Genomic DNA, 21,648 nt, shown 5'->3' with positions numbered 1-21,648 from the left:
AATGTGCTTTTTTTGTTTCCTCTATTTGTTCTTCAGAATGCTAAAACAAATTCAGAATGGCATTTATCTCTCTTGCATGAAAGTTGAATGTGCTAAATCGTGGAGAAATTATAAAGATATTGGAGTGCCTCTGGCAGTTTCTAACTTGAAACACAAGGCATCTCTGCTGGCATCTCCTTGTGTTCTCTCTGGGAGGCTGGCTGGTACTGCAGCAGTGGATCAAGTGAAGCAGTGTAGCTCTTACCTGCAGATGGGGGGCCTGGGGGCCCTGGGGGGCCTGGACGGCCAGGTTGACCAGAAGGCCCAGGCTTGCCGGGTGGGCCCATAACTCCACTATCCCCTTTCTGTCCCTGACAGAGAGAAAGGCAGAGCCTGTTATGAAAGCACGACATAGCAAGCTTCCTGCCCCATTTACCACTAAATCAGAGATCACCTTGCACTTAAGGAGCACTTAACCAGCGGGGGATGCAGCTCCAGAGGTCTTGACCATCAAGCTCTTTTTTTTTTTTTTTTTTTTTGAGACGGAGTCTGGCTCTGTCTCCCAGGCTGGAGTGCGGTGGCCGGATCTCAGCTCAACTCTCGGCCTCCCAAAGTGCTGGGATTACAGGCTTGAGCCACCGCGCCCGGCGACCATCAAGCTCTTAATAAGCTTAGGGCAAGTGACATTTGAGATAGCGATGGTTACAAGTTTGCAGACCTTACTTCTTGCTCTGTCCTACAAATGTGGCACAGGGCAGCTGAAAGGAACCAGACAAATCTACTCTAGGCCCCGGGCAGATGAGGAAATGGAGGCCTATAAATGAGCTATTTTCACTCATTGGCTTCCCATTGCACTCAGGATAAAGACTTAGCTCTTTACCGCAGCCTGTGAAGCCTTGCATGGCCAGGCTTTCCAGCTTCATTCCAGCCTTTTGGCCTTTTTGGTCTTCAAGGGCACCATGTCTATTATCTCCCTTCTCAAGACCCTTCTCTCTGCCTCAAAATCTCCTCCTTCCCCCAGCCTAGTTAACTGTCACTCACCCTTTGGCTCTCAGCTCAAACGCCCTATGGCAAAGCCTTCCCTGACCTTCCTGGACAGAGTCAGTTCACCCCACCATAAGCTCTCATAACTCAGCCTGTTTCCTTCATGGCATTTATCCCAGATCATAGCATATGGATTATTTGTGTGGTCATTTCATTGATGTCTCCCCATGAGACATGCACACCCTACGAGCTGGAATCTGTCTAGCTCGCCTCCTTTCCCCAGATGAAATGAGGGAGGACAAAGATGCTAGAAACACAAAGGTAGGCATCTTTGCTGATCTGTAAATCCAGAGGTTTCACCTTGACCTCGAGACTCTGGGTAACTCATGTCATTGCTTTGTACCTCAGTTTCATCATCTTAAAAATGGGACCAGTAAATTTACACCCATATAGGTTTGTTGTGAGAGTAACAAAGATCTCAGAGGTGAAAATGTGGTTTGCACAGAACGAAGAGCTATGTGGGGCAAGCCAATTATCACAGCAACTGGCCCGGTTCCATGTGTTTCACATAGTTAAACAAGTCCTGGTTTATTAAAAAGGGCACACCTGTGGCTACAGCCGTTCCATATGGAGTGTCCTCTTTTCTGTCTATTCTGGGAGCATCAAGAGCAAAGACTGGGCTCTTCGTTCTCCCTCAGGGTTGCCCTTAGGAGTCACCCCGAAACCAAGGCTGGTGCATGCTATTGACTCTTCCCCTGAGCAATTTGCTAATTGTCTGCTCTTGCCTCAGGCCTAATCAGAGCAGTGATTGACACATGACATTTTTGGCCTGGTTCTTCTTACTACACTTGCGCCTTGGCAGGCTTGCCCACCTGATGAAATGTAATATTTCTCAAATCTGGGGAGCAGGCATGCTTGGGACTCCTTTCCAGCCACAACGGTGACAGGTGACCTGCCGCCTTGTCCACATGGCACTGGGAGCCCTCTTGGTAATGTCCAAGGAGTTCTTGAACTCTGAATATGGGATCCGTGAGGTCAGAGTTTATTTCTGATTTCATGTTTATGGAGGGAGTTCTTAAGCCTCAGCCCAAGCTGAAGCATTCCCTGTAGTAACTAAGCTGGGTCCCAGCATGGCAAAGGAAGTCACACCATCTTAATATAGCCACAGTTCAGGCTTGTTTTTCTAACGGCCTTGTCAGCTGGCTCTGAGCACAGGAAGTGCCAAAGTTTGAAGGAGCTGGAAATGCTCCTTCATTCTGACACCAGCAGTAATGGAATATTCCTCTTATCAGCCATCGCTCAGAATGAGCCATATCTCTATCAGCAGGAATCACTGAGTAGAGCTTTCCAGGAAAGGCATTCTTTATTCCTCATTTGCCACAAAGTTGGGTGATCTCTCTCAAGGAAATTGTTTCTCAGTTACTGAATATTTTTGTTTTTTGTTTTTCATTTTAAACAGACATGGCAGGAGAAGATTTTTTTCTTTTTTTTTTTGAGAGATGGAGTCTTGCTCTGTCACCCAGGCTGGAGTGCAGTGGTGTGATCTTAGCTCACTATAACATCTGCCTCCTGGGTTCAAGCGACTCCTGCCTCAGCTTCCCAAGTAGCTGGGACTAGACACGTGCACCACCATGCCCAGCTAATTTTTGTATTTTTTAGTAGAGGCGGGGTTTCACTATATGTTGGCCAGGCTGGTCTCAAACTCCTGACCTCAGGTGATCCACGTGCCTCAGCCTCCCAAAGTGCTGGGATTAGAGGCATGAGTCGCCACGCCCAACCGAGAAAATTTTTATAATAAAGTCAACAGCTGCTTTCCTGGGCTTGCCCGAAGGCAAGTCCTGAAGCATGAAAGTATCTGAGAGAAGTCATGTGGGGAAAGTTGGTCTCAACTCAACTCTCTGGATTCTAACCCTGGCTTTGAAGCTGACTTCGTGGAGGGGTCTTGGGCAAGCAGCTCCACCTCCCTGACCCTCAGCTTCCTTGTAAATAACCTGAGGAGACTGGATTAAGTGGTCTCTGTAATCCTTCGGGCACAGAAATTACTATCTGAGATCCCTTCTGAATTTCTGATTTTTGGCTTTGGATTGACTTAACAATAACTTTCAGAGACTCTCAGCACTACTGGCCAACAAAGAGTATGTAAGACTCTAAGCTGGCAGATTAATTCATGATAAAAACAAGTACCGCAGCAGGCTTCTAAGGCTAACAACTTGCTATCTGCCAACTGGAGCGACACCAACACGGAGGGTTTGCAGCATCCTCGGGTTGTTCACAATGTCTTGTCGAAAGCTTGGACTCACTTCTCTAACTTCTCTGAGCTCCCAGATGTGGTTTTGGTGTAGCTTTTACGATTCCAATGGAATCAGTCTCAGCAGGCTCAATACATGGCCTTTCTGGCTTTGGTTATTACCGGGAACTAGGAAAAGACAAACACTGCCCAAGACAGAAGGAAGCCAGGAAGCTTCTGGAACCCCAAGCTTAAAATATCATGAATGGAATTCATTGGGACGGGATAAAGTGATACAAGAAAAGATTTCTCCCCCATTTTTTTTTCTTTTTTATCTAAGCCTACTGTTAAGAAACTGGTATCTGTGGCATTATTGTGAAACCTATGACCCTGCTACCCATGATCAAAGTTTGAAAACTGGACTGGAAGACTGTAACTTTGAAAGTTACTGTGCAGTCTCCATTTTCCAGGTTGGAGCCTGTGTTCTTTCTAAATTGATTGGAAAAAGACCAGAATTGGCTTCATAGTGTTATTATGGTTCTGAACCCTGGCTGCACATTAAAATCACATGGAGCTTAAAAAAAATAACCAAACCCATGCTGAAAGTTCATTCCAGGTCAATTAGATTATGGTCTTTGGAAAATAAGGCCTAGGCACTGGAGACGAGGAGTGGCAAGCTTGGAACTACAACCATTGCACCTGATGTGGAGGAATCTGTACATCTGTATTTAATCACCGGCCCCACCCCCAGGTGATCTTGATGTAAGATTAAGTTTGTGGGCCACAGATATAGCCTAAGGAAATAAGTAAAAGAATGGAAAAAGCTTCTGTCCAAAGATGTTTACCTCTCAGGATTATATATAAGACAGCCAAGGCTGTCTCTAGAGCAGTCATGTCACATCACATGGCTTAACACAAGAGCTTTCTGACCAGGGGAAGTTCAGAATGAACAATTGCCTTAAGCATGTTAATAAACCCAAGAAAAAAGGTCACTTACAAATTGGAGGCCTGAGTAGGGAAAAACCACCCTATTGTTGAGACCCAGAAGACCTCTTAACAGCAGGAAAATATCTAGGCTCGTCTTTAAAACTTCATTTGTGTCTGGGACATTGAAGCATAAAATAGGTTTTCTGGGTAAATGACCATATCTGCCTTCCATTCCTAGCTGCTTTGGTTAAGACAGACTTGTTTTTATGAACCAAATATCTACTCTTGCTTCTGGCCTTGGCACAGTTCTAATGGAGCAACCTATCCCATCCACTTCCAACTATGGCTAGCCTAGAGATGCCAGCAGCTTCTGGAAGTGGTGCTGCTCCTGTCTGCTAGCCCAGAGGACACTGGAGTCTAGGTCTACAGAATATCTCTGATTAAAGCCACCTTCCTGCCACTCCACACACAGCCAGGTCAGGAAGTTCTGACCTCAGGTGGGTGGTAAGCCCTGGGATCCTTACCTGCTTGCCTCGTTTTCCTGGTCTTCCCGTGGGTCCTCGGTGTCCTGCTATCCCAGGTTCACCTTTTGGACCCATTTCACCCTGGAAAGAAGGAAAGAGAAGCAAGAGAGGACTTAGGGCATGTGGAGTGGGCACATCTACACAGATCTAGCTAGTCATGGGCTACGAGGGCAGTCTACTTGATCATTCTGAATCTATGCCAACTGGGCTGTCCTGGAAGGTTGGGAGAGTGATGAAGTCATGAAAAAGGCAGACATGTCTTTCAAGGAAAAGGAGGGAAGGAAGAAGGTAATTCTAAGTGGGTTATCTGTTACCTGAGAGGGACAGGTGTGGAGCAGCACACATTTTGATGGCCAAATAGGAAAGACAAATCATCACCCAGAACAGGCAGTGAGAGGCTGGGGCATCCAGCACAGCATGCCCGTGCTACTTACTACAAGCTGTCTGGGAAAACGCTTTCCGGGAAAATGCTTTCCTTCTAGTTGCAATTTTATGTTGTGTTTTCTTATGTGTTGTTTTTAGCACAAATTCAAATCTGGAAGTTTTTAAATGATGGGACACAGTTTTGCCAACTGTCATCTTTGGGAAGTTTCTACTCATTTAATGACTCTTCCTTAGGATTATGTGCTTGCCCACTCTTAGTAAGCATTGGTTTGAGTTCTAGCTCACTGCCATTTGATTTAGATGAAAGCTCTTTTGTGGGCAGAGATGTTCCAAACATATGTTCAGATATTCAATATAATTATTGAAAAAGGCATGGAGAACAATGGAAACAATATTCCTGTTTGTAAAGCTCTATGTTGAACCATCAAAACCCAATGTACTCATTGCAGAATTTCATAGTTTAAGGCCAATATTTCACAAAACCCATTTCTCCATCTTAGTTTCTCTCCTTCTTCCCCATTTTCTTCTACATGGATTCCGGCCCCACTTACTGTTTCTTTGGGTCATGAACCCTCAGGGCGCTTCATTCCTATCTCCAGTAATCCCCCAACAGCCCAGAATGCACCGCCAACAAGAAAAATTTAGCAATAGCAACCATGAGTGTTAGTCAGCAGCCAGTTCCCATGAAGAGCTGCCCAGCCACTCAGAGAGAACAAAAAACACCCAGGCACTTTTTAACGCAGCAGTCGGAGGAGGTATAACACAATGCAAAATTCCAGGGAACACCTGTATATGGAAAGGATCAAGTGTAAAGCTCTGAAATTATCTGTCAACTCAGCCAGTGTGTCCCTACCCAAGCCACCAATGTCTTGTTTCACAAAGAATTGTTCTTAAATCTATGATTTCTTTCCAACCCACGCATCCTTCAACATTCTCTAGGGAATGGGAGAGTGTGAGAGGATAGGATGGATGCTACATGGCCATGGAGATGTTTGCAGTTTTTCCCTGGCTGTTTAGAGAGGCTCAGGGATGTCTTTACAGCTGGACGAAAACAGCAGCACAAGCAGAATTTTTTTTTCAGGGATTGTCAGAAGGAAGTGTGGCCCTTCTCTACATTGGCTGGGAAGCAGTCAGGAATTTCTTGATCTAATTTCTCTCCCAAGACCTAATTGTGGTCATCACATCAGCTCTATCTTAAAACAGCCTGTCATAAAAGGGGAAGACAACTCTTCAGATGGGAAGTCTAGTAAATGGTGCAGAGGACAGAGAAGCTGCCATACTTAATTTTACAGTAATTTATTATTCTTTGACGTTCACTGTTGCCCTGAATGAAAAGCTAATCTAAACATTTTTAAGTAAAACTGCTTTTCCTCTTTTAACATTTCCATTAATTTGCTTATATAATTAATTTTCTTTAAGTTACCTGAAATGGACTCCTTTTTTATTAAGCCTTGTCCCAAGCAAGATATCCATTAAATATTTAACTATTTATTTATTTATTGAGACAGGGTCTGCCTCTGTGGCCCAGGCTGGAGTGCAGTGGTGCAATCATGGCTTACTGCAGCTTTGACTCCTGGGCTCAGGCCATCCTCCTGCCTCAGCTTCCTAAGTATCTGGCACTACAGGTGCACACTACCACGCCCAGCTAATGTTTTGTGTATTTTTCTTGATAGAAATGCGATTTCACCATGTTGCCCAGGCTAATCTCAAACTCCTGGGCTCAAGCCATCTGCCCACCTCGGCCTCCCAAAGTGCTGAGATTACAGGCATGAGGCACCATGCCTGGCCAATATTTAACTATTTAAATACAGAATTTAACTATTAAAAAATGTTAGCAGTCTTCAGTTCAAATACTTTTGTGTCCTTCTGGCAGTATGTGCATTGCCCTTGAAGAAGGACTGCAATAAGGCACAGTGACCTGAAGCTAAAGACACCCGTGCCTTACACTGGGGCCTGTGTGCTGAGAGGGGCTATGACCCTTGTGGCTTAGATCTGAGTGCCTTGTGAGAAAGGTTTCTGCGTTTGAATGGGACCACAGCCCTCTAAGAGGTAGGAAAAGCAAAAAAGCAAAAACAAACAAAAACCCAAAACCCAGATGGGTTGTCATTTTCTTCCAATTGAGCTAGAGGGAGGCCCCAGACCATCCCGCCACCCTCTCCCCAGGGTGAAAAGCAGCTTTCTTTCCATCCCAAACCAGAAGTTTCCAGGGTTAAACCCACCATCCCTGCCTGATAGACAAGGAGGCAGAGCTCACAAGGAGGCAGAGCTCTTTTTGTTGTGCTTGGAGGACCTGATATTTGTACTGAGGTCTATTTTCACTACCTCAAGGTTACTTACTTTCTGCCCCAACATTCCAGGAAATCCTGGGAAACCCTGTGAAAAGAGCAACAAACACTATGACTGCCTCCGAAATAACACCTGAAAACGGCTGTGGACAGGCTTGGTTGGTCATTTTCAAGATAGAGGCCTGTCCATCAGTCCATCATCAGTCCACAGATGGGGGTGGGTAGGGGTGCTACTTGCATTGACATTTATCATTTCTATGGAAAGATTTTCTCCATTACCTTTTCTCCTTTGGGACCCAAGTCACCCTTTTCACCTCTGGATCCCTAGGAAGAAACCACAGGACAAAGTCAATGAGTTAATATCCTGGGAGGGAAATTCAAGCATTTCAAACTGAAAAGCTCCCTAAAGCAAAACCCTCATTTTACAAGTGAAGAAATAGGCTCAGAGATATCAGGTGACTTGTCCAGGGAAGGAATGCTTTGTGATCTACTTTTTGTTGAACCCCGAAGACCTCTTGCATTCATAAAGGAAAACTCACAGAAAATTCTGGGCCCCAAATCCTCTCTCATCCTGTAGGAAATTTGTCCACAGGTTGATGCTGGTTTTGATTTGGTTTTTGGCCAGGTCAGAAGGTTGTGTGGTGGAAGCTTGGCCTAAAGACATGCATCACCAATTTCCTCCAGCACCCCATGCAAACTGTGCTTGTTGTCCACCTGGCACGACCTTCATTTGCTTATGTGCTCCACATGAGTGGCCTCTGCCTCTATGGGGAGCCCTTCTCTTACCAGCTTGCCCTGTTTCAGGAGGTCCCTCACTTCTCTCTCAGTCCACTGACAAAGGGCGGGGAATAGCTGGGGATGGTGGCTTCAGTTGCAGACTAAAGAGAGACCTAGGCCCATCGTCTGCACGACTCTGATTCCAGAGCCAGTAGCCCAGACCAGGCTCTGGAACACCATCCCAGAAAGGCACTAACCTTTTCCCCTCTGGATCCAGGGTAGCCCTAAAAGAAAGCAGAAGGTACAGTTACAATCAGCCCTGTAGAACTTTTGAGTTTGGTGCAAGAATAGGAGGAATCCCTGACTGTGGTGGTAAGGTGTGTCTCCACATTGCACTGTGAGTTTTAGTGGGGTTACAGCACCAAACACAAAGATGTCCCAGAGGGTTGTGGTTATACCAGCCCTAAAAGAGCATTGCTCTTATCACCCTGCAAAGGCCTGATCAAAGGTTTCCATCTGCTCTGATGTCCAGAAGCTTGGTTCTTCCTGCCCAAGAGAACAGCAGGAATGGCATTCCTATGTCCCCACATCCCAGGGCATGATGTTCTCCAAAGGGCTGGTAAAGGCAGGCTCTCCAATATCCATGACATTCCCTAGTCCAGGACGGCAGCCCCACCCAGTCCCTATGTTTGTAGACAGCAGCTGCTCCAGAGTCTTAGAGAAGATCTGGGAACATCCATCCAGACCACACACTGACCTTGGAGCCCATTGGTCCTCTTGACCCTGGCAAGCCCATCATACCCAGGTCACCTTTTTCACCCTGTGCGAATTAGAAGATAAAGAAGAAAAGACCCATGATGATATTTTTTAGAGAAACTGAACCAGGAGAGTCACAGGCAAGACTGGGAAGGAACTGGGGATATTAGAGCTGGCTTGTAAATCTGAGGACCCCAGTTGTGCCCACTTTCTCCCTCCCGGGGTCTCAAAGCTTCATACTCCACATTTCATTCTTGTGTTTAAGATTAAACATAAAATGAAAATGCCCAAGGTGAAGCAGATCTCCACACCAACTGCTCACTAAGATGTTGTATATGGCCATACTTGGTATTTTCCTAGCAAGGATAGTGAGAGAGTAGTGGAGGAGGCATGAGGGAACTGGGGCCTCAGAAAACAAGGTGTCAACACATGCAAAAAACATTGCCTGCTTTGCTCTTTGCATAGGAAGGGTCCTCAGAATGACTTGTGGTTGGGACTTCCAGCACCCACCCTCTGTACTAAAAATACTCTATACCAGTACTAACCAATAGAAATATAAAGTGAGCCACATACTTAATTTAAAACTTTTAAAAGAAGTCACCTTAAGTAAAACTAAATGAATGAAGTTAATTTTAATAGATCTCCTTTAATCTAATTAATCTAATCATCCCAACTTGTAATCTATATAAAAATTATTGAGATATTTTACATTGTGTTTTTCATAATAAGTACTTGAAATCTGCTGTGTAATTTACATTTACATATCTCCATTCAGGTGCTAAATTTTCATCCAAAATATTTGATCTGTATTTAGAGATCGTAACATTTATAGTTGAAAAAGCGGATTCATACATTCAAATTACTCCAAAAATAACGTTTTCAAATAACTGACTTTAATAAAGGTTTTGAAATTTAAAGAGTTAAAATTTAAAAATTCAGTTCCACAGTAGCACTAGCAACATTCCACAGACTTGAGGGTCACATGTGGCCACTGGCTGCTGTGCAGGACAGCTCAGCTCTATGCAGAGGATTTTGAAAACATCCTTAGGACTTTTCCTAAGAGGACTGGAAACACAGTTTTCTGCTGCCATAATATAGCCAATAAATGAATCAGAGCAGATGGTGAGATCCACCTGCCCAGCTCTGACTTCCGCAGATAAAACTCCGAGCCATGCCTCTGAACCCTCTAGTCTATGACTACCAGTGAGAAAAACAGAGGCACAGATGGGGATGTGCTTGCTTTCCATAGCCTGACTGAGGAAGGAGATTTCATCAGCACTCAGCAATCCCTCTCTGAATGTAGGATTTCCATCCTTCAGCCAGCCAACACCACCCACTCAACTCTCCATTCCCTGCCAGGTCAGCATGACAGGCAAGAGCTTCCCAGACACAAACCCCTCTTAGGTCATCTCAGGGAAACCAAGAGTGGGGTGCTAGTTCTTAGGACAAAGGAGAACCAGGGCCCCTGTAGAAGAGGAGATCAGCCCCCTATTTCTCCTCCCACAGGAGCAGAGCTGTTGCACTGACCAAGGTCTTGCAAGCCAAGTGAAGGAAGAAATATCAAGGGCCCTTAAGCTCTCTTCTTCTTCCCCCTCTTGAAGAAGGGATTCCCTGACTATATGCCAGGAGCCAGGAAAGCTGCCATCTTCCCCCCTCTTGTTTTGATACCACATGAGCCCTGAGAGCATGCCACACTTACCCTGGGTCCTTCAGGGCCTGGCCAACCGATGGGCCCAGGCATGCCAGGAACACCTGGGGGGCCAGGTCTACCCTTCAAAGACCAAGAACAAAAGTCAGGGCAACCGGGTTTGTTTCTTTACTTCTAATAAATATGTCTTGTCTCTGGGGCCCAGAGGAGAGAGTGGAGTCTCTAAACATGGCTACTATGACCTTCATCCCCACTCTCCAAAGACTGACGGCCTGACAAGCCCTTGGTGTCACACTGTATCACCAAACAAGACCTTACTCTTCTCAAGAAACGGAGAGCGGTGAGAAAGGGATTCTAAACTTGGTTTTTCAATTTTTATCACTTCTACCCACCCCCACCCAAAAGTCCCCTGCATTCCAATGGGTTCTTCCCAAGGATGTGCTATGGAATGAGATAGGATTACATTTGGGGAGCAGTAGCAGATGTTGTCAGCACTCTTTCAAGGTCTTTTTGACCTGCTCAGAGTGCCCATCACCCAGAGGCTACCTTCCTTGCTGCTAACAGCTCATTTCTGCAACCTGTAACTGCGGTTTGCCCTTGAGCAGTTGGAGCTGCCCAGTAATTTATGTAACTCCCCTTCCTGCAGCCAATAGCCCAGCTCCCTTAACTTTGGGCAGTTCACACTCTCAAGCTCCCCCTAGAGGATCAGACTGCTAAATAGAAATAATGTGGACTTCACCTGATTCCACACCCTTGCCTGGCTTCTCCCATTCCCTCTACAGGCTCCTCCCGAGAGTGGTCCCATAATAATGTATTCACTTGCACATGGTACATGTCACCTCTGCCTCTGCCTAAGCCAGGGCTATGGAAGAGCAAGCCCTGCAAGAGAGAGTGGGTGCAGGTGCTAAGGGCCTATCTTGACCTTGTGCCCATTAGCTAATTTCACAGTTAGCTAGAGATGCGAAGGGCTCAGCCCCTAACCCAGACATGCCAAATGCTGGCATGTGTACTGGTTTCTACTGTTGCCTCCCACATCCATGGCACACATCACTCATCAATCATAGTCCTTGTTAGGCCTGAGCATGGACACCACAGCAGAATATCCTTTGACCATTGCCATGGAGACCACCCCAGCACTTCAGACAGCCGCTGTGCCTTGGCTATAGTTTTCATCTGTGCCCTAAAGAGTTGTAACTTTGTCTTGCAAAACTCTGTTTAAGGAATTTGTGGACAATGAAACCATTTAATAAACCATTTAACAAGAAATACAGTAATTTATATTTAGAGCCATGGATATCTTTCTTGGACAAAGTTTTGCACCCCTGTCTATAATCAAGACCTAGAAATTCAGTGCCAGTATCCACTGACCTCAGCAAATACAATAGACTGCTGATTTACTCCCTCTTGACACTAATGAGAGCCTTGATAACATGTGTTTGGTTGACTCAGAGTCACTGTGACCTTAAGTAACCTCCATTTATTTCAGCTGAGCCAAAAAGCAAACGCCATTTGTTTCTGTCTGCTCTGGCACTTTATTCAAATGTAATCAAATAGACAGTGAGAGTCATTCTGTGTCACTGGTTGGAGCTATGAAGGGTTTCTCTGATGGGTAGCAGAATGAGATGGTCTGGGGTTGGGGTGGAATTTGGGTTGAGAGGGGTGGAATTTGGCCAGGCTTGGCAGCCCCTGGAAGAAGTCTGAATGCCTGGCAGTAGCAGGCTCCTGCTCCTGAACAAAGAAGTTGACAGAAAGAGCGAGGTTACTACTGTCCACATCGAGACGGCAGCACCCTCGCTGTCCACCTGCATTGAGACGGCAGCACCCTCGCTGTCCACCTGGGTATCAGTGGCCACTGAAGTGCACTGCTGGTCCCCCATCCCTAGGAGCGCATGCACACACATGCAGGTGGAGCACAGACGCCCATGTGACACTCACAGAACAGTGCAGACCATACCTTCCTTCCTGGTCGGCCAAGCTCCCCCTATGGATGGAGAAGACAGGTAAGGAGAGGCTGCTTTGGAAGAGACGTTCTGGAAGCAGAAGGCTTAGTAGAGCTGATGACTGGGCATGGCCATGTGGCTCAGCTGCTTGGCTGCTGCTCACGGCCCCACTGCCATGTCAGTGGGCTACGTCAAAATACACCAGTGGTAGCTCATAGGTGCTGCAGCAGCTCAGCCATAATGAAGCCCAGCCTTCCACACCAAAGCACATGTTTGGAAATCTGAACTAGGAAATTCTCAGTGGGACGCCCAGAAAACAGGGTGGAATTACCAAGAAAAGAGGGGTTGAAGAAAGTAGTGGTTTGGTTCATACCTTTTCTCCCTTTGGTCCTGTCTTGCCAGGAAGCCCCGGTGGACCCTTAATCAATCAAGATAAAAAGTGAAGAAAGTATATGTCAGTCTGAAGCTGTATGGGTGGGGAGGCTCTTGGTGCACTGGGCTCCTACAGCAGCAACCTCATTCTCTGGGCAGATGTAGGGCTCCAGGGACCCACGGAGGCTCTTCCTGTGCTCTCCAGCCCAGTCCCCTCCTCTGTTCTTCCTCCTGTTTAGCTTTCTCTGAGCTGTGTTTCCAGTGGCTCCATGGTTGCAATGCTTACATATCTACTCTCTGTGGTTTTAATTTTCTCCCTGTAACTCTTTGTTTGCCTAAAACACGCCAAGTGCTTGTTGAGAGCAACCAAAGTGTCTGAATAAATCCCACTTGCTGAAAACAAGAGGCTTCATCACCTCTCATGTCTTTTCAGTTACTCTTGCCAAACTTTCCTGGGGGCCTGACAAGAGACAAGTTAAGTTTTACACATAGCAGCAGCTGCCACCTTGGAAATTCCCATGGTCAATTTGTGGGTACTAGGTGCCAAATAATTTTTGCCTTTCTTCAGCAGGAAAAAAGTCTTCTTTTTTTAAGACACTAAGAATGTTGGCAAGTAAAGAGTGCATTTTTGTCCATTGGAGAGGAGCCGACTCCAGCTCAGGGACCCTACAACTCACTGCATCAAAGCTTTGCACATCCACAGCCAGAATGTGCCTGCAAAATGCTCAGTCAGCTATTTTCCAAATTCTCCGAAACAGCAGAGAGGAAATTCATCAAAATTCCCCAGGCCCCCACAGCACCCCCAGGATCTGCAGGTGAACATGCAAAATGCAAAGCCTGTTTGAAACATGATTTCTTTTTTATTTTATTTTTTATTATACTTTAAGTTCTAGGGTATACGTGCACAACGTGCAGGTTTGTTACATATGTATACATGTGCCATGCTGGTGTGCTGCACCCATTAACTCGTCATTTACATTAGGTATATCTCCTAATGCTATCCTTCCCCCCTCCCCCAACCCCATGACAGGCCCTGATGTGTGATGTTCCCCTTCCTGTGTCCAAGTGTTCTCATTGTTCAATTCCCACCTATGAGTGAGAACATACGGTGTTTGGTTTTCTGTCCTTGCGATAGTTTGCTCAGAATGATGGTTTCCAGCTTCATCCATGTCCCTACAAAGGACATGAACTCATCCTTTTTTATGACTGCATAGTATTCCATGGTGTATATGTGCCACATTTTCTTAAACCAGTCTATCATTGATGGACATTTGGATTGGTTCCAAGTCTTTGCTATTATGAATAGTGCTGCAGTAAACATACGTGTGCATGTGTCTTTATAGCAGCATGATTTATAATCCTTTGGGTGTATACCCAGTAATGGGATGGCTGGGTCGAATGGTATTTCTAGTTTTAGATCCTTGAGGAATCGCCACACTGTCTTCCACAATGGTTGAACTAGTTTACAGTCCCATCAACAGTGTAAAAGTGTTCCTATTTCTCCACATCCTCTCCAGTACCTGTTGTTTCCTGACTTTTTAATGATTGCCATTCTAACTGGTGTAAGATGGTATCTCATTGTGGTTTTGATTTGCATTTGTCCGATGGCCAGTGATGAGCATTTTTTTCATGTGGCTGTTGGCTGCACAAATGTCTTCTTTTGAGAAGTGTCTGTTCATATCCTTCACCCACTTTTTGATGGGGTTGTTTGATTTTTTTTCTTGCAAATTTGTTTAAGTTCTTTGTAGAATATGGATATTAGCCCTTTGTCAGATGGGTAGATTGTAAACATTTTCTCCCATTCTGTAGGTTGCCTGTTCACTCTGATGATAGTTTCTTTTGCTGTGCAGAAGCTCTTTGGTTTAGTTAGATCCCATTTGTCAATTTTGGCTTTTGTTGCCATTGCTTTTGGTGTTTTAGACACGAAGTCCTTGCCTATGCCTATGTTCTGAATGGTATTGCCTACGTTTTCTTCTTGAAAAGAAGGGCTTTTATGGTTTTAGGTCTAACATTTAAGTCTTTAATCTATCTTGAATTAATTTTTGTATAAGGTGTAAGGAAGGGATCCAGTTTCAGCTTTCTACACACAGCTAGCCAGTTTTCCCAGCATCATTTATTAAATAGGGAATCCTTTCCCCATTTCTTGTTCTTGTCAGGTTTGTCAAAGATGAGATGGTTGTAGATGTGTGGTATTATTTTTGAGGGCTCTGTTCTTTTCCATTGGTCTATATCTCTGTTTTGGTACCATACCATGCTGTTTTGGTTACTGTAGCCTTGTAGTATAGTTTGAAGTCAGGTAGTGCGATGCCTCCAGCTTTGTTCTTTTGGCTTAGGATTGTCTTGGCAATGTGGGCTCTTTTTTGGTTCCATATGAACTTTAAAGTAGTTTTTTCCAACTCTGTGAAGAAAGTCACTGGTAGCTTGATGGGGATGGCATTGAATCTATAAATTACCTTGGGCAGTATGGCCATTTTCATGATATTGATTCTTCCTATCCATGAGCATGGAATGTTCTTCCATTTGTTTGTGACCTCTTTTATTTCGTTGAGCAGTGGTTTTTAGTTCTCCTTGAAGAGGTCCTTCACATCCCTTGTAAGGTGGATTCCTGGGTATTTTATTCTCTTTGAAGCAATTGTGAATAGGAGTTTACTCATGATTTGGCTCTCTGTTTGTCTGTTATTGGTGTATAGGAATGCTTGCAATTTTTGCACATTGATTTTGTATCCTGAGACTTTGCTGAAGTTGCTTATCAGCTTAAGGAGATTTTGGGCTGAGATGATGGGGTTTTCTAAATATAAAATAATGTCATCTGCAAACAGGGACACTTTGACTTCCTCTTTTCCTAATTGAATACCCTTTATTTCTTTCTCCTGCCTGATTGCCCTGGCCAGAACTTCCAACACTATGTTGAATAGGAGTGGTGAGAGAGGGCATCCCTGTCTTGCACCAGTTTTCAAAGGGAATGCTTCCAGTTTTTGCCCATTCAGTATTATATTGGCTGTGAGTTTGTCATTAATAGTTCTTATTATTTTGAGATACATCCCCTCAATACCTAGTTTATTGAGAGTTTTTAGCATGAAGGGCTGTTAAATTTTGTCAAAGGACTTTTCTGCATCTATTGAGATAATCCTGTGGTTTTTGTCTTTGGTTCTGTTTATATGATGGATTATGTTTATTGATTTGCATATGCTGAACCAGCATTGCATCCCAGGGATGAAGCCCACGTGATCATGGTAGATAAGCTTTTTGATGTGCTGCTGGATTCGGTTTGCCAGTATTTTATTGAGGATTTTTGCACCGATGTTCATCAGGGATATTGGTCTAAAATTCTCTTTTTTTGTTGTGTCTCTGCCAGGCTTTGGTATCAGGATGATAACTGGCCTCATAAAATGAGTTAGGGAGGATTCCCTCTTTTTCTATTGATTGGAATAGTTTCAGAAGAAATGGTACCAGGTCCTCTTTGTAACTCTGGTAGAATTTGGCTGTGAATCCATCTGGTCCTGGACGTTTTTTGGTTGGTAAGCTATTAATTATTGCCTCAATTTCAGAGCCTGTTATTGGTCTATTCAGGGATTCAACTTCTTCCTGGTTTAGTCTTGGGAGGGTGTATGTGTCCAGGAATTTATCCATTTCTTCTAGATTTTCTAGTTTATTTGCATAGAGGTGTTTATAGTATTCTCTGATGGTAGTTTGTATTTTTGTGGGATTGGTGGTGATATCCCCTTTATCGTTTTTCATTGGGTCTATTTGATTCTTCTCTCCATTCTTCTTTATTAGTCTTGCTAGTGCTCTATCAATTTTGTTGATCTTTTCAAAAAACCAGCTCCTGATTCACTGATTTTTTGAAAGTTTTTTTTTTGTGTGTCTCTATCTCCTTCAGTTCTGCTCTGATCTTAGTTATTTCTTGCCTTCTGCTAGCTTTTGAATGTGTTTGCTCTTGCTCCTCTACTTCCATGATGTTAGGGTGTCAGTTTTAGATCTTTCCTGCTTTCTCTTGTGGGCATTTAGTGCTACAAATTTCCCTCTACACACTGCTTTAAATGTCTCCCAGAGATTCTGGCATGTTGTGTCTTTGTTCTCACTGGTTTCAAAGAACATCATTACTTCTGCCTTCATTTCATTATGTACCCAGTAGTCATTCAGGAGCAGGTTGTTCAGTTTCCATGTAGTTGAGCAGTTTTGATTGAGTTTCTTAACCCTGAGTTCTAGTTTGATTGCACTGTGGTCTGAGAGACAGTTTGTTATAATTTCTGTTCTTTTACATTTGCTGAGGAGTGCTTTACTTCCAACTATGTGGTCAATTTTGGAATAAGTGCGATGTGGAGCTGAGAATGTATATCCTATTGATTTGGGGTGGAGAGTTCTGTAGACATCTATTAAATCTGCTTGGTGCAGAGCTGAGTTCAGTTCCTGGATATTCTTGTTAACTTTCTGTCTTGTTGATCTGTCTAATGTTGACAGTGGGGTGTTAAAGTCTTCTGTTATCATTGTGTGGGAGTCTAAGTCTCTTTGTAGGTCTCTAAGGACTTACTTTATGAATCTGGGTGCTCCTGTATTGGGTGTATATATATTTAGGATAGTTAGCTCTTCTTGTTGAATTGATCCCTTTACCATTATGTAACGGCCTTCTTTGTCTCTTTTGATATTTGTTGGTTTAAAGTCTGTTTTATCAGAGACTAGGATTGCAATCCCTGCTTTTTTTTTGTTTTCCATTTGCTTGGTAGATCTTCCTCCATCCCTTTATTTTGAGCCTATGTGTGTCTCTGCATGTGAGATGGGTCTCCTGAATACAGCACACTGATGGGTCTTGACTCTTTATCCAATTTGCCAGTCTGTGTCTTTTAATTGGAGCATAAATTTAGCCCATTTACATTTACGGTTAATATTGTTATGTGTGAATTTGATCCTCTGATTATGATGTTAGCTGGTTATTTTGCTCATTAGTTGATGCGGTTTATTCATAGTGTTGATGGTCTTTACAGTTTGGTATGATTTTGTGGTGGCTGGTACCGGCTGTTCCTTTCCATGTTTAGTGCTTCCTTCAGGAGCTCTTGTAAGGCAGGCCTGGTGGTGACAAAAATCTCTCAGCATTTGTTTGTCTGTAAAGGATTTTATTTTTCCTTCACTTATGAAGCTTAGTTTGGCTGGATATGAAATTCTGGGTTGAAAATTCTTTTCTTTAAGAATGTTGAATATTGGCCCCCACTCTCTTCTGGCTTGTAGAGTTTCTGCCAAGAGATCTGCTGTTAGTCTGATGGGCTTCCCTTTGTGGGTAACCCGACCTTTCTCTCTGGCTGCCCTTAACATTTTTTTCTTGATTTCAACGTTGGTGAATCTGACAATTAAGTGTCTTGGAGCTGCTCTTCTCAAGGAGCATCTTTGTGGCATTCTCTGTATTTCCTGAATTTGAATGTTGGCCTGCCTTGCTAGGATGGGGAAGTTCTCCTGGATAATATCCTGGAGTGTATTTTCCAACTTGATTCCATTCTCCCTGTCACTTTCAGGTACACCAATCAGACATAGATTTGGTCTTTTCACATAGTCCCATATTTCTTGGAGGCTTTGTTCATTTCTTTTTACTCTTTTTCTCTAAACGTCTCTTCTCACTTCATTTCATTCATTTGACTTCAATCACTGATACCCTTTCTTCCACTTGATCGAATTGGCTACTGAAGCTTGTGCATGCATCACGTAGTTCTCGTGTCATGGTTTTCAGCTCCATCAGGTCATTTAAGGTCTTCTCTATGCTGTTTATTCTAGTTAGCCATTCATCTAATCTTTTTTCAAGGTTTTTAGCATCTTTGCGATGGGTTCGAACATCCTCCTTTAGCTCAGAGTAGTTTGCTATTACCAATCGTCTGAAGCCTTCTTCTCTCAACTCATCAACGTCATTCTCCATCCGGCTTTGTTCCATTGCTGGTGAGGAACTGCATTCCTTTGGAGGAGAAGCAGCGCTCTGATTTTTAGAATTTTCAGCTCTTCTGCTCTGGTTTCTCCCCATCTTTGTGGTTTTATCTACCTTTGGTCTTTGATGATGGTGATGTACAGATGGGATTTTGGTGTGGATGTCCTTTCTGTTTGTTAGTTTTCCTTCTAACAGTCAGGACCCTCAGCTGCAGGTCTGTTGGAGTTTGCTGGAGGTCCACTCCAGATCCTGTTTGCCTGGGTATCACCAGCAGAGGCTGCAGAATAGCAAATATTGCAGAATGGCAAATGTTGCTGCTTGATCCTTCCTCTGGAAGCTTCGTTTCAGAGGGGCACCCAGCTGTATGAGGTGTCAGTCAGCCCCTACTGGGAGGTGTCTCCCAGTTAGGCTACTCGGGGGTCAGGGATCCACTTGAGGAGGCAGTCTGTCCGTTCTCAGATCTCAAACTCCATGCTGGGAGAACCACTACTCTCTTCAAAACTCAGCTGGAAATGCAGAAATCACCCATCTTCTGCATCACTCATGCTGGGAGCTGTAGACTGGAGCTGTTTCTATTCAGCCATCTTGGAACCTCCCTCCCTGAAATATGATTTCTACAAAACTTGGCCAAATAACAAGAGCTCCCCTCAGCCAGTGGTTCCCAAGTCTATCAGCATATTACAATTCTCTGGAGATGTTTGAAAAATCCCAAAGCCCAGGCCCCAACCCAGCCCAATTAAATAACAACCTCAGGCTGGGTGGGGTGGCTTATGCCTATAATCTCAGCACTGTGGGAGGCCAATGTGGGAGGATTGCTTGAGCCCAGGAGTTTGAGACCAACCTGGTCAATGTGGTGAGACCTTGTCTCTACAAAATATTAAGAAATTAGCCAGGCATGATGGCATGTGCACCTGTGGTCCCACCTCCTGTGGGAGGCTGATGTAGGAAGCTCACTTAAGCCTGGGAAGTGGAGGCTGCAGTTAGCTGCGATCTAGTCACTGCACTCTAACCTAGGTGGCACAGTGAGACCCTCTCTCTAATAATAATAATGATAATAATAATAAATACCAATCTCAGGGGAGGAGGAACAAGCATCAGTAATTTTTGAAGCTCCCCCAGGGAATTGTAATGTGTAGATAATTTGAGAACCACTATCTTTGGTTTCTTCACCTTCTATTTTTGGATAGGGAAGAGGGGGGTTTTCATTCCATTCTCTTGATTCTTCCAAGCCTTAGTCCTTTCTGTTTCTTGAAGTGGACTAGAACTATTTCACAAGGTCATTGTACACTAGCTCATTGCCTCTCCAACTTTAATGTGCAGATGACTCACTCCGTTCACTTGGTGGAGGGGCGGTATCTTGTTAGAATGCAGATTCTGATAGAATGAATTTGTCGGGGGATGAGATTCTGCATTTCTAACCAGCTCCCATATGATACCAATGTTGCTGGTTCACAGACCTCACTTTGAGTAGGGACAGCATCCACACTGTGTTCTAAGGACATGAAGGTGGCTACACAGGACCCTGCAGTTGGACAACACAGCCTCCAGGTGCTTCAAAGGGGATTGCACGAAGTTACAGATGTGTGTGACCAGAGAGCCACTGTCCTGAGGTCAGCAGAAAGTCCCCCTTTTCTTTTCTATATTCCATGGGTTCTAGCATGCCTGAGACCTGTTAGAGTAGACTGGCTGAAGGTGGGAAGATAGAAATGCACCTCCAAGGATTCTCATCTTGCTTTTCTGCAGGCTTCCCAGCTTCTCTGTGTCAGCCTCTGGCCAACTCTGGGTTCAAAGTCCTGTTTTCTTTCTTGTATCCAACAAGTAATTATGGAGAACCTATCTCGACCCCGTGCACTGTTGTAGATGGGCAATACAATAGTGAGCGAGATGGACAATGTCTCTGTTCCCACAGACCAAGGCTTGACACATGTTTTCTTTAGAAGGTTACATTGTCAGTATCTTAGGCTTTGTGGGTCACATTTGGTCTCTGTCACAACTACTCAACTCTGCCTTTGTCGTGCAAAAGCAGCCACAGACAATAAAACTTCAACGTTTTATTGAAACTTTGCTGCAGGATTTGATCCACAGATATAGTTTGCCAACCCCTGCCATTGAGCTTACGTTTTACAGAGGGGAGACCAGGAACAGAAAAACAAATAAGAAAATCATAATGGGATGAGAAAATCATGCAGAGAATTAAAATAGGTCATTGTGGCAGAGAGTGATTGTGGTGGTGGGTGCGGGCAGGAGACTACTTTAGACTAAGTGGTTGAGTGGGTGGTAGAAGGCACTTCTAAGTGGCATGGAAGGTGGCATGGAAGCTGAGTACTGAGTGGCCAACAGGAGCTGCCATGATCAAAACCAGAAAGAAAAACATTCCAAACAGCAGCAACCACAAGTGCAAAGGCCCTGTGGCTAAAGCAAGTTTAGAGTGTTTGAGAACCTGAGAGATGGTCACTGTGGCTGAGTCAAGGAGACAATGGAGGTAGGAAGTGATGTAGGAGATACAGGCTGGAGTCCCCTCTTGTGGAGCTTTGTAATCCAGGTGAGCCTTCAAATGTCTGGAAGCCACACGAGGGTTTACCCAGGTGGGTGATGTCATTTTTATGCCTTCTGCATGGGAAAGCACTTGGGGAACTAACTGCTCCTTACACCCTCTTTCTCCTCCCCATGGAAGGCTCAGGCCCAGCTGTCCCTTACCGATGGAGCACCCTCTTGGAGGCAGGCCAGAGGGGCCAGGAGTCTGTGGGGTGGGGTTTCTGGAAGGTACTCTTGTTTGTCTAGAAATCCTTTCTCCAGCATTTTGCCTATTTCTCACTCTCCCCTTTAGCTTTGGTGGGCAGGGGTGGGCTACTTGGTAGCAACACCTGGGGGCCCAGTGAGGCAGGAAACAATCTCCTCTGCACCCCCACTTCCCTGTGCTGAACGCAGGCAGCTCTGGTCCACAGGAGGGGTCAATGGTTACATAAGGGGCACCGTCATCAAGTGTTTGTCTGATTGTAA

General features: G+C 44.6%; 1 protein-coding gene across 6 annotated transcripts in view; it reads right to left on the bottom strand.

Moving 5' to 3' along the window:
* Positions 1-21,648, bottom strand: part of COLQ (collagen like tail subunit of asymmetric acetylcholinesterase) — a 78,192-nt gene that overhangs the window by 21,746 nt on the left and 34,798 nt on the right. For 4 of the 6 annotated variants that reach the window (XR_004058299.1, XM_010356058.2, XM_030933625.1 and 1 more), the window contains exons 4-12: positions 12,745-12,789; positions 12,386-12,412; positions 10,483-10,554; positions 8,785-8,847; positions 8,285-8,311; positions 7,590-7,634; positions 7,363-7,398; positions 4,642-4,722; positions 245-350 (exon numbers count right to left, since the gene is read on the bottom strand). Coding sequence is in view for 5 of the 6 variants with exons in the window: in XM_010356058.2 (XP_010354360.1) it covers positions 245-350; positions 4,642-4,722; positions 7,363-7,398; positions 7,590-7,634; positions 8,285-8,311; positions 8,785-8,847; positions 10,483-10,554; positions 12,386-12,412; positions 12,745-12,789 (502 nt within the window). In the remaining variant the exon portion in view is untranslated. The remainder of the gene's footprint in view (positions 1-244; positions 351-4,641; positions 4,723-7,362; positions 7,399-7,589; positions 7,635-8,284; positions 8,312-8,784; positions 8,848-10,482; positions 10,555-12,385; positions 12,413-12,744; positions 12,790-21,648) is intronic. The other 2 variants (XM_030933620.1, XM_030933630.1) reach the window with 2 other exon arrangements.

Source organism: Rhinopithecus roxellana, chromosome 1 (genome assembly GCF_007565055.1).
Source record: "Rhinopithecus roxellana isolate Shanxi Qingling chromosome 1, ASM756505v1, whole genome shotgun sequence".
NCBI classification, from domain to species: Eukaryota; Metazoa; Chordata; class Mammalia; order Primates; family Cercopithecidae; genus Rhinopithecus; species Rhinopithecus roxellana.
Note: the sequence above shows the minus strand (reverse complement) of the source record. Positions and strands in the feature narration are given on the sequence as shown.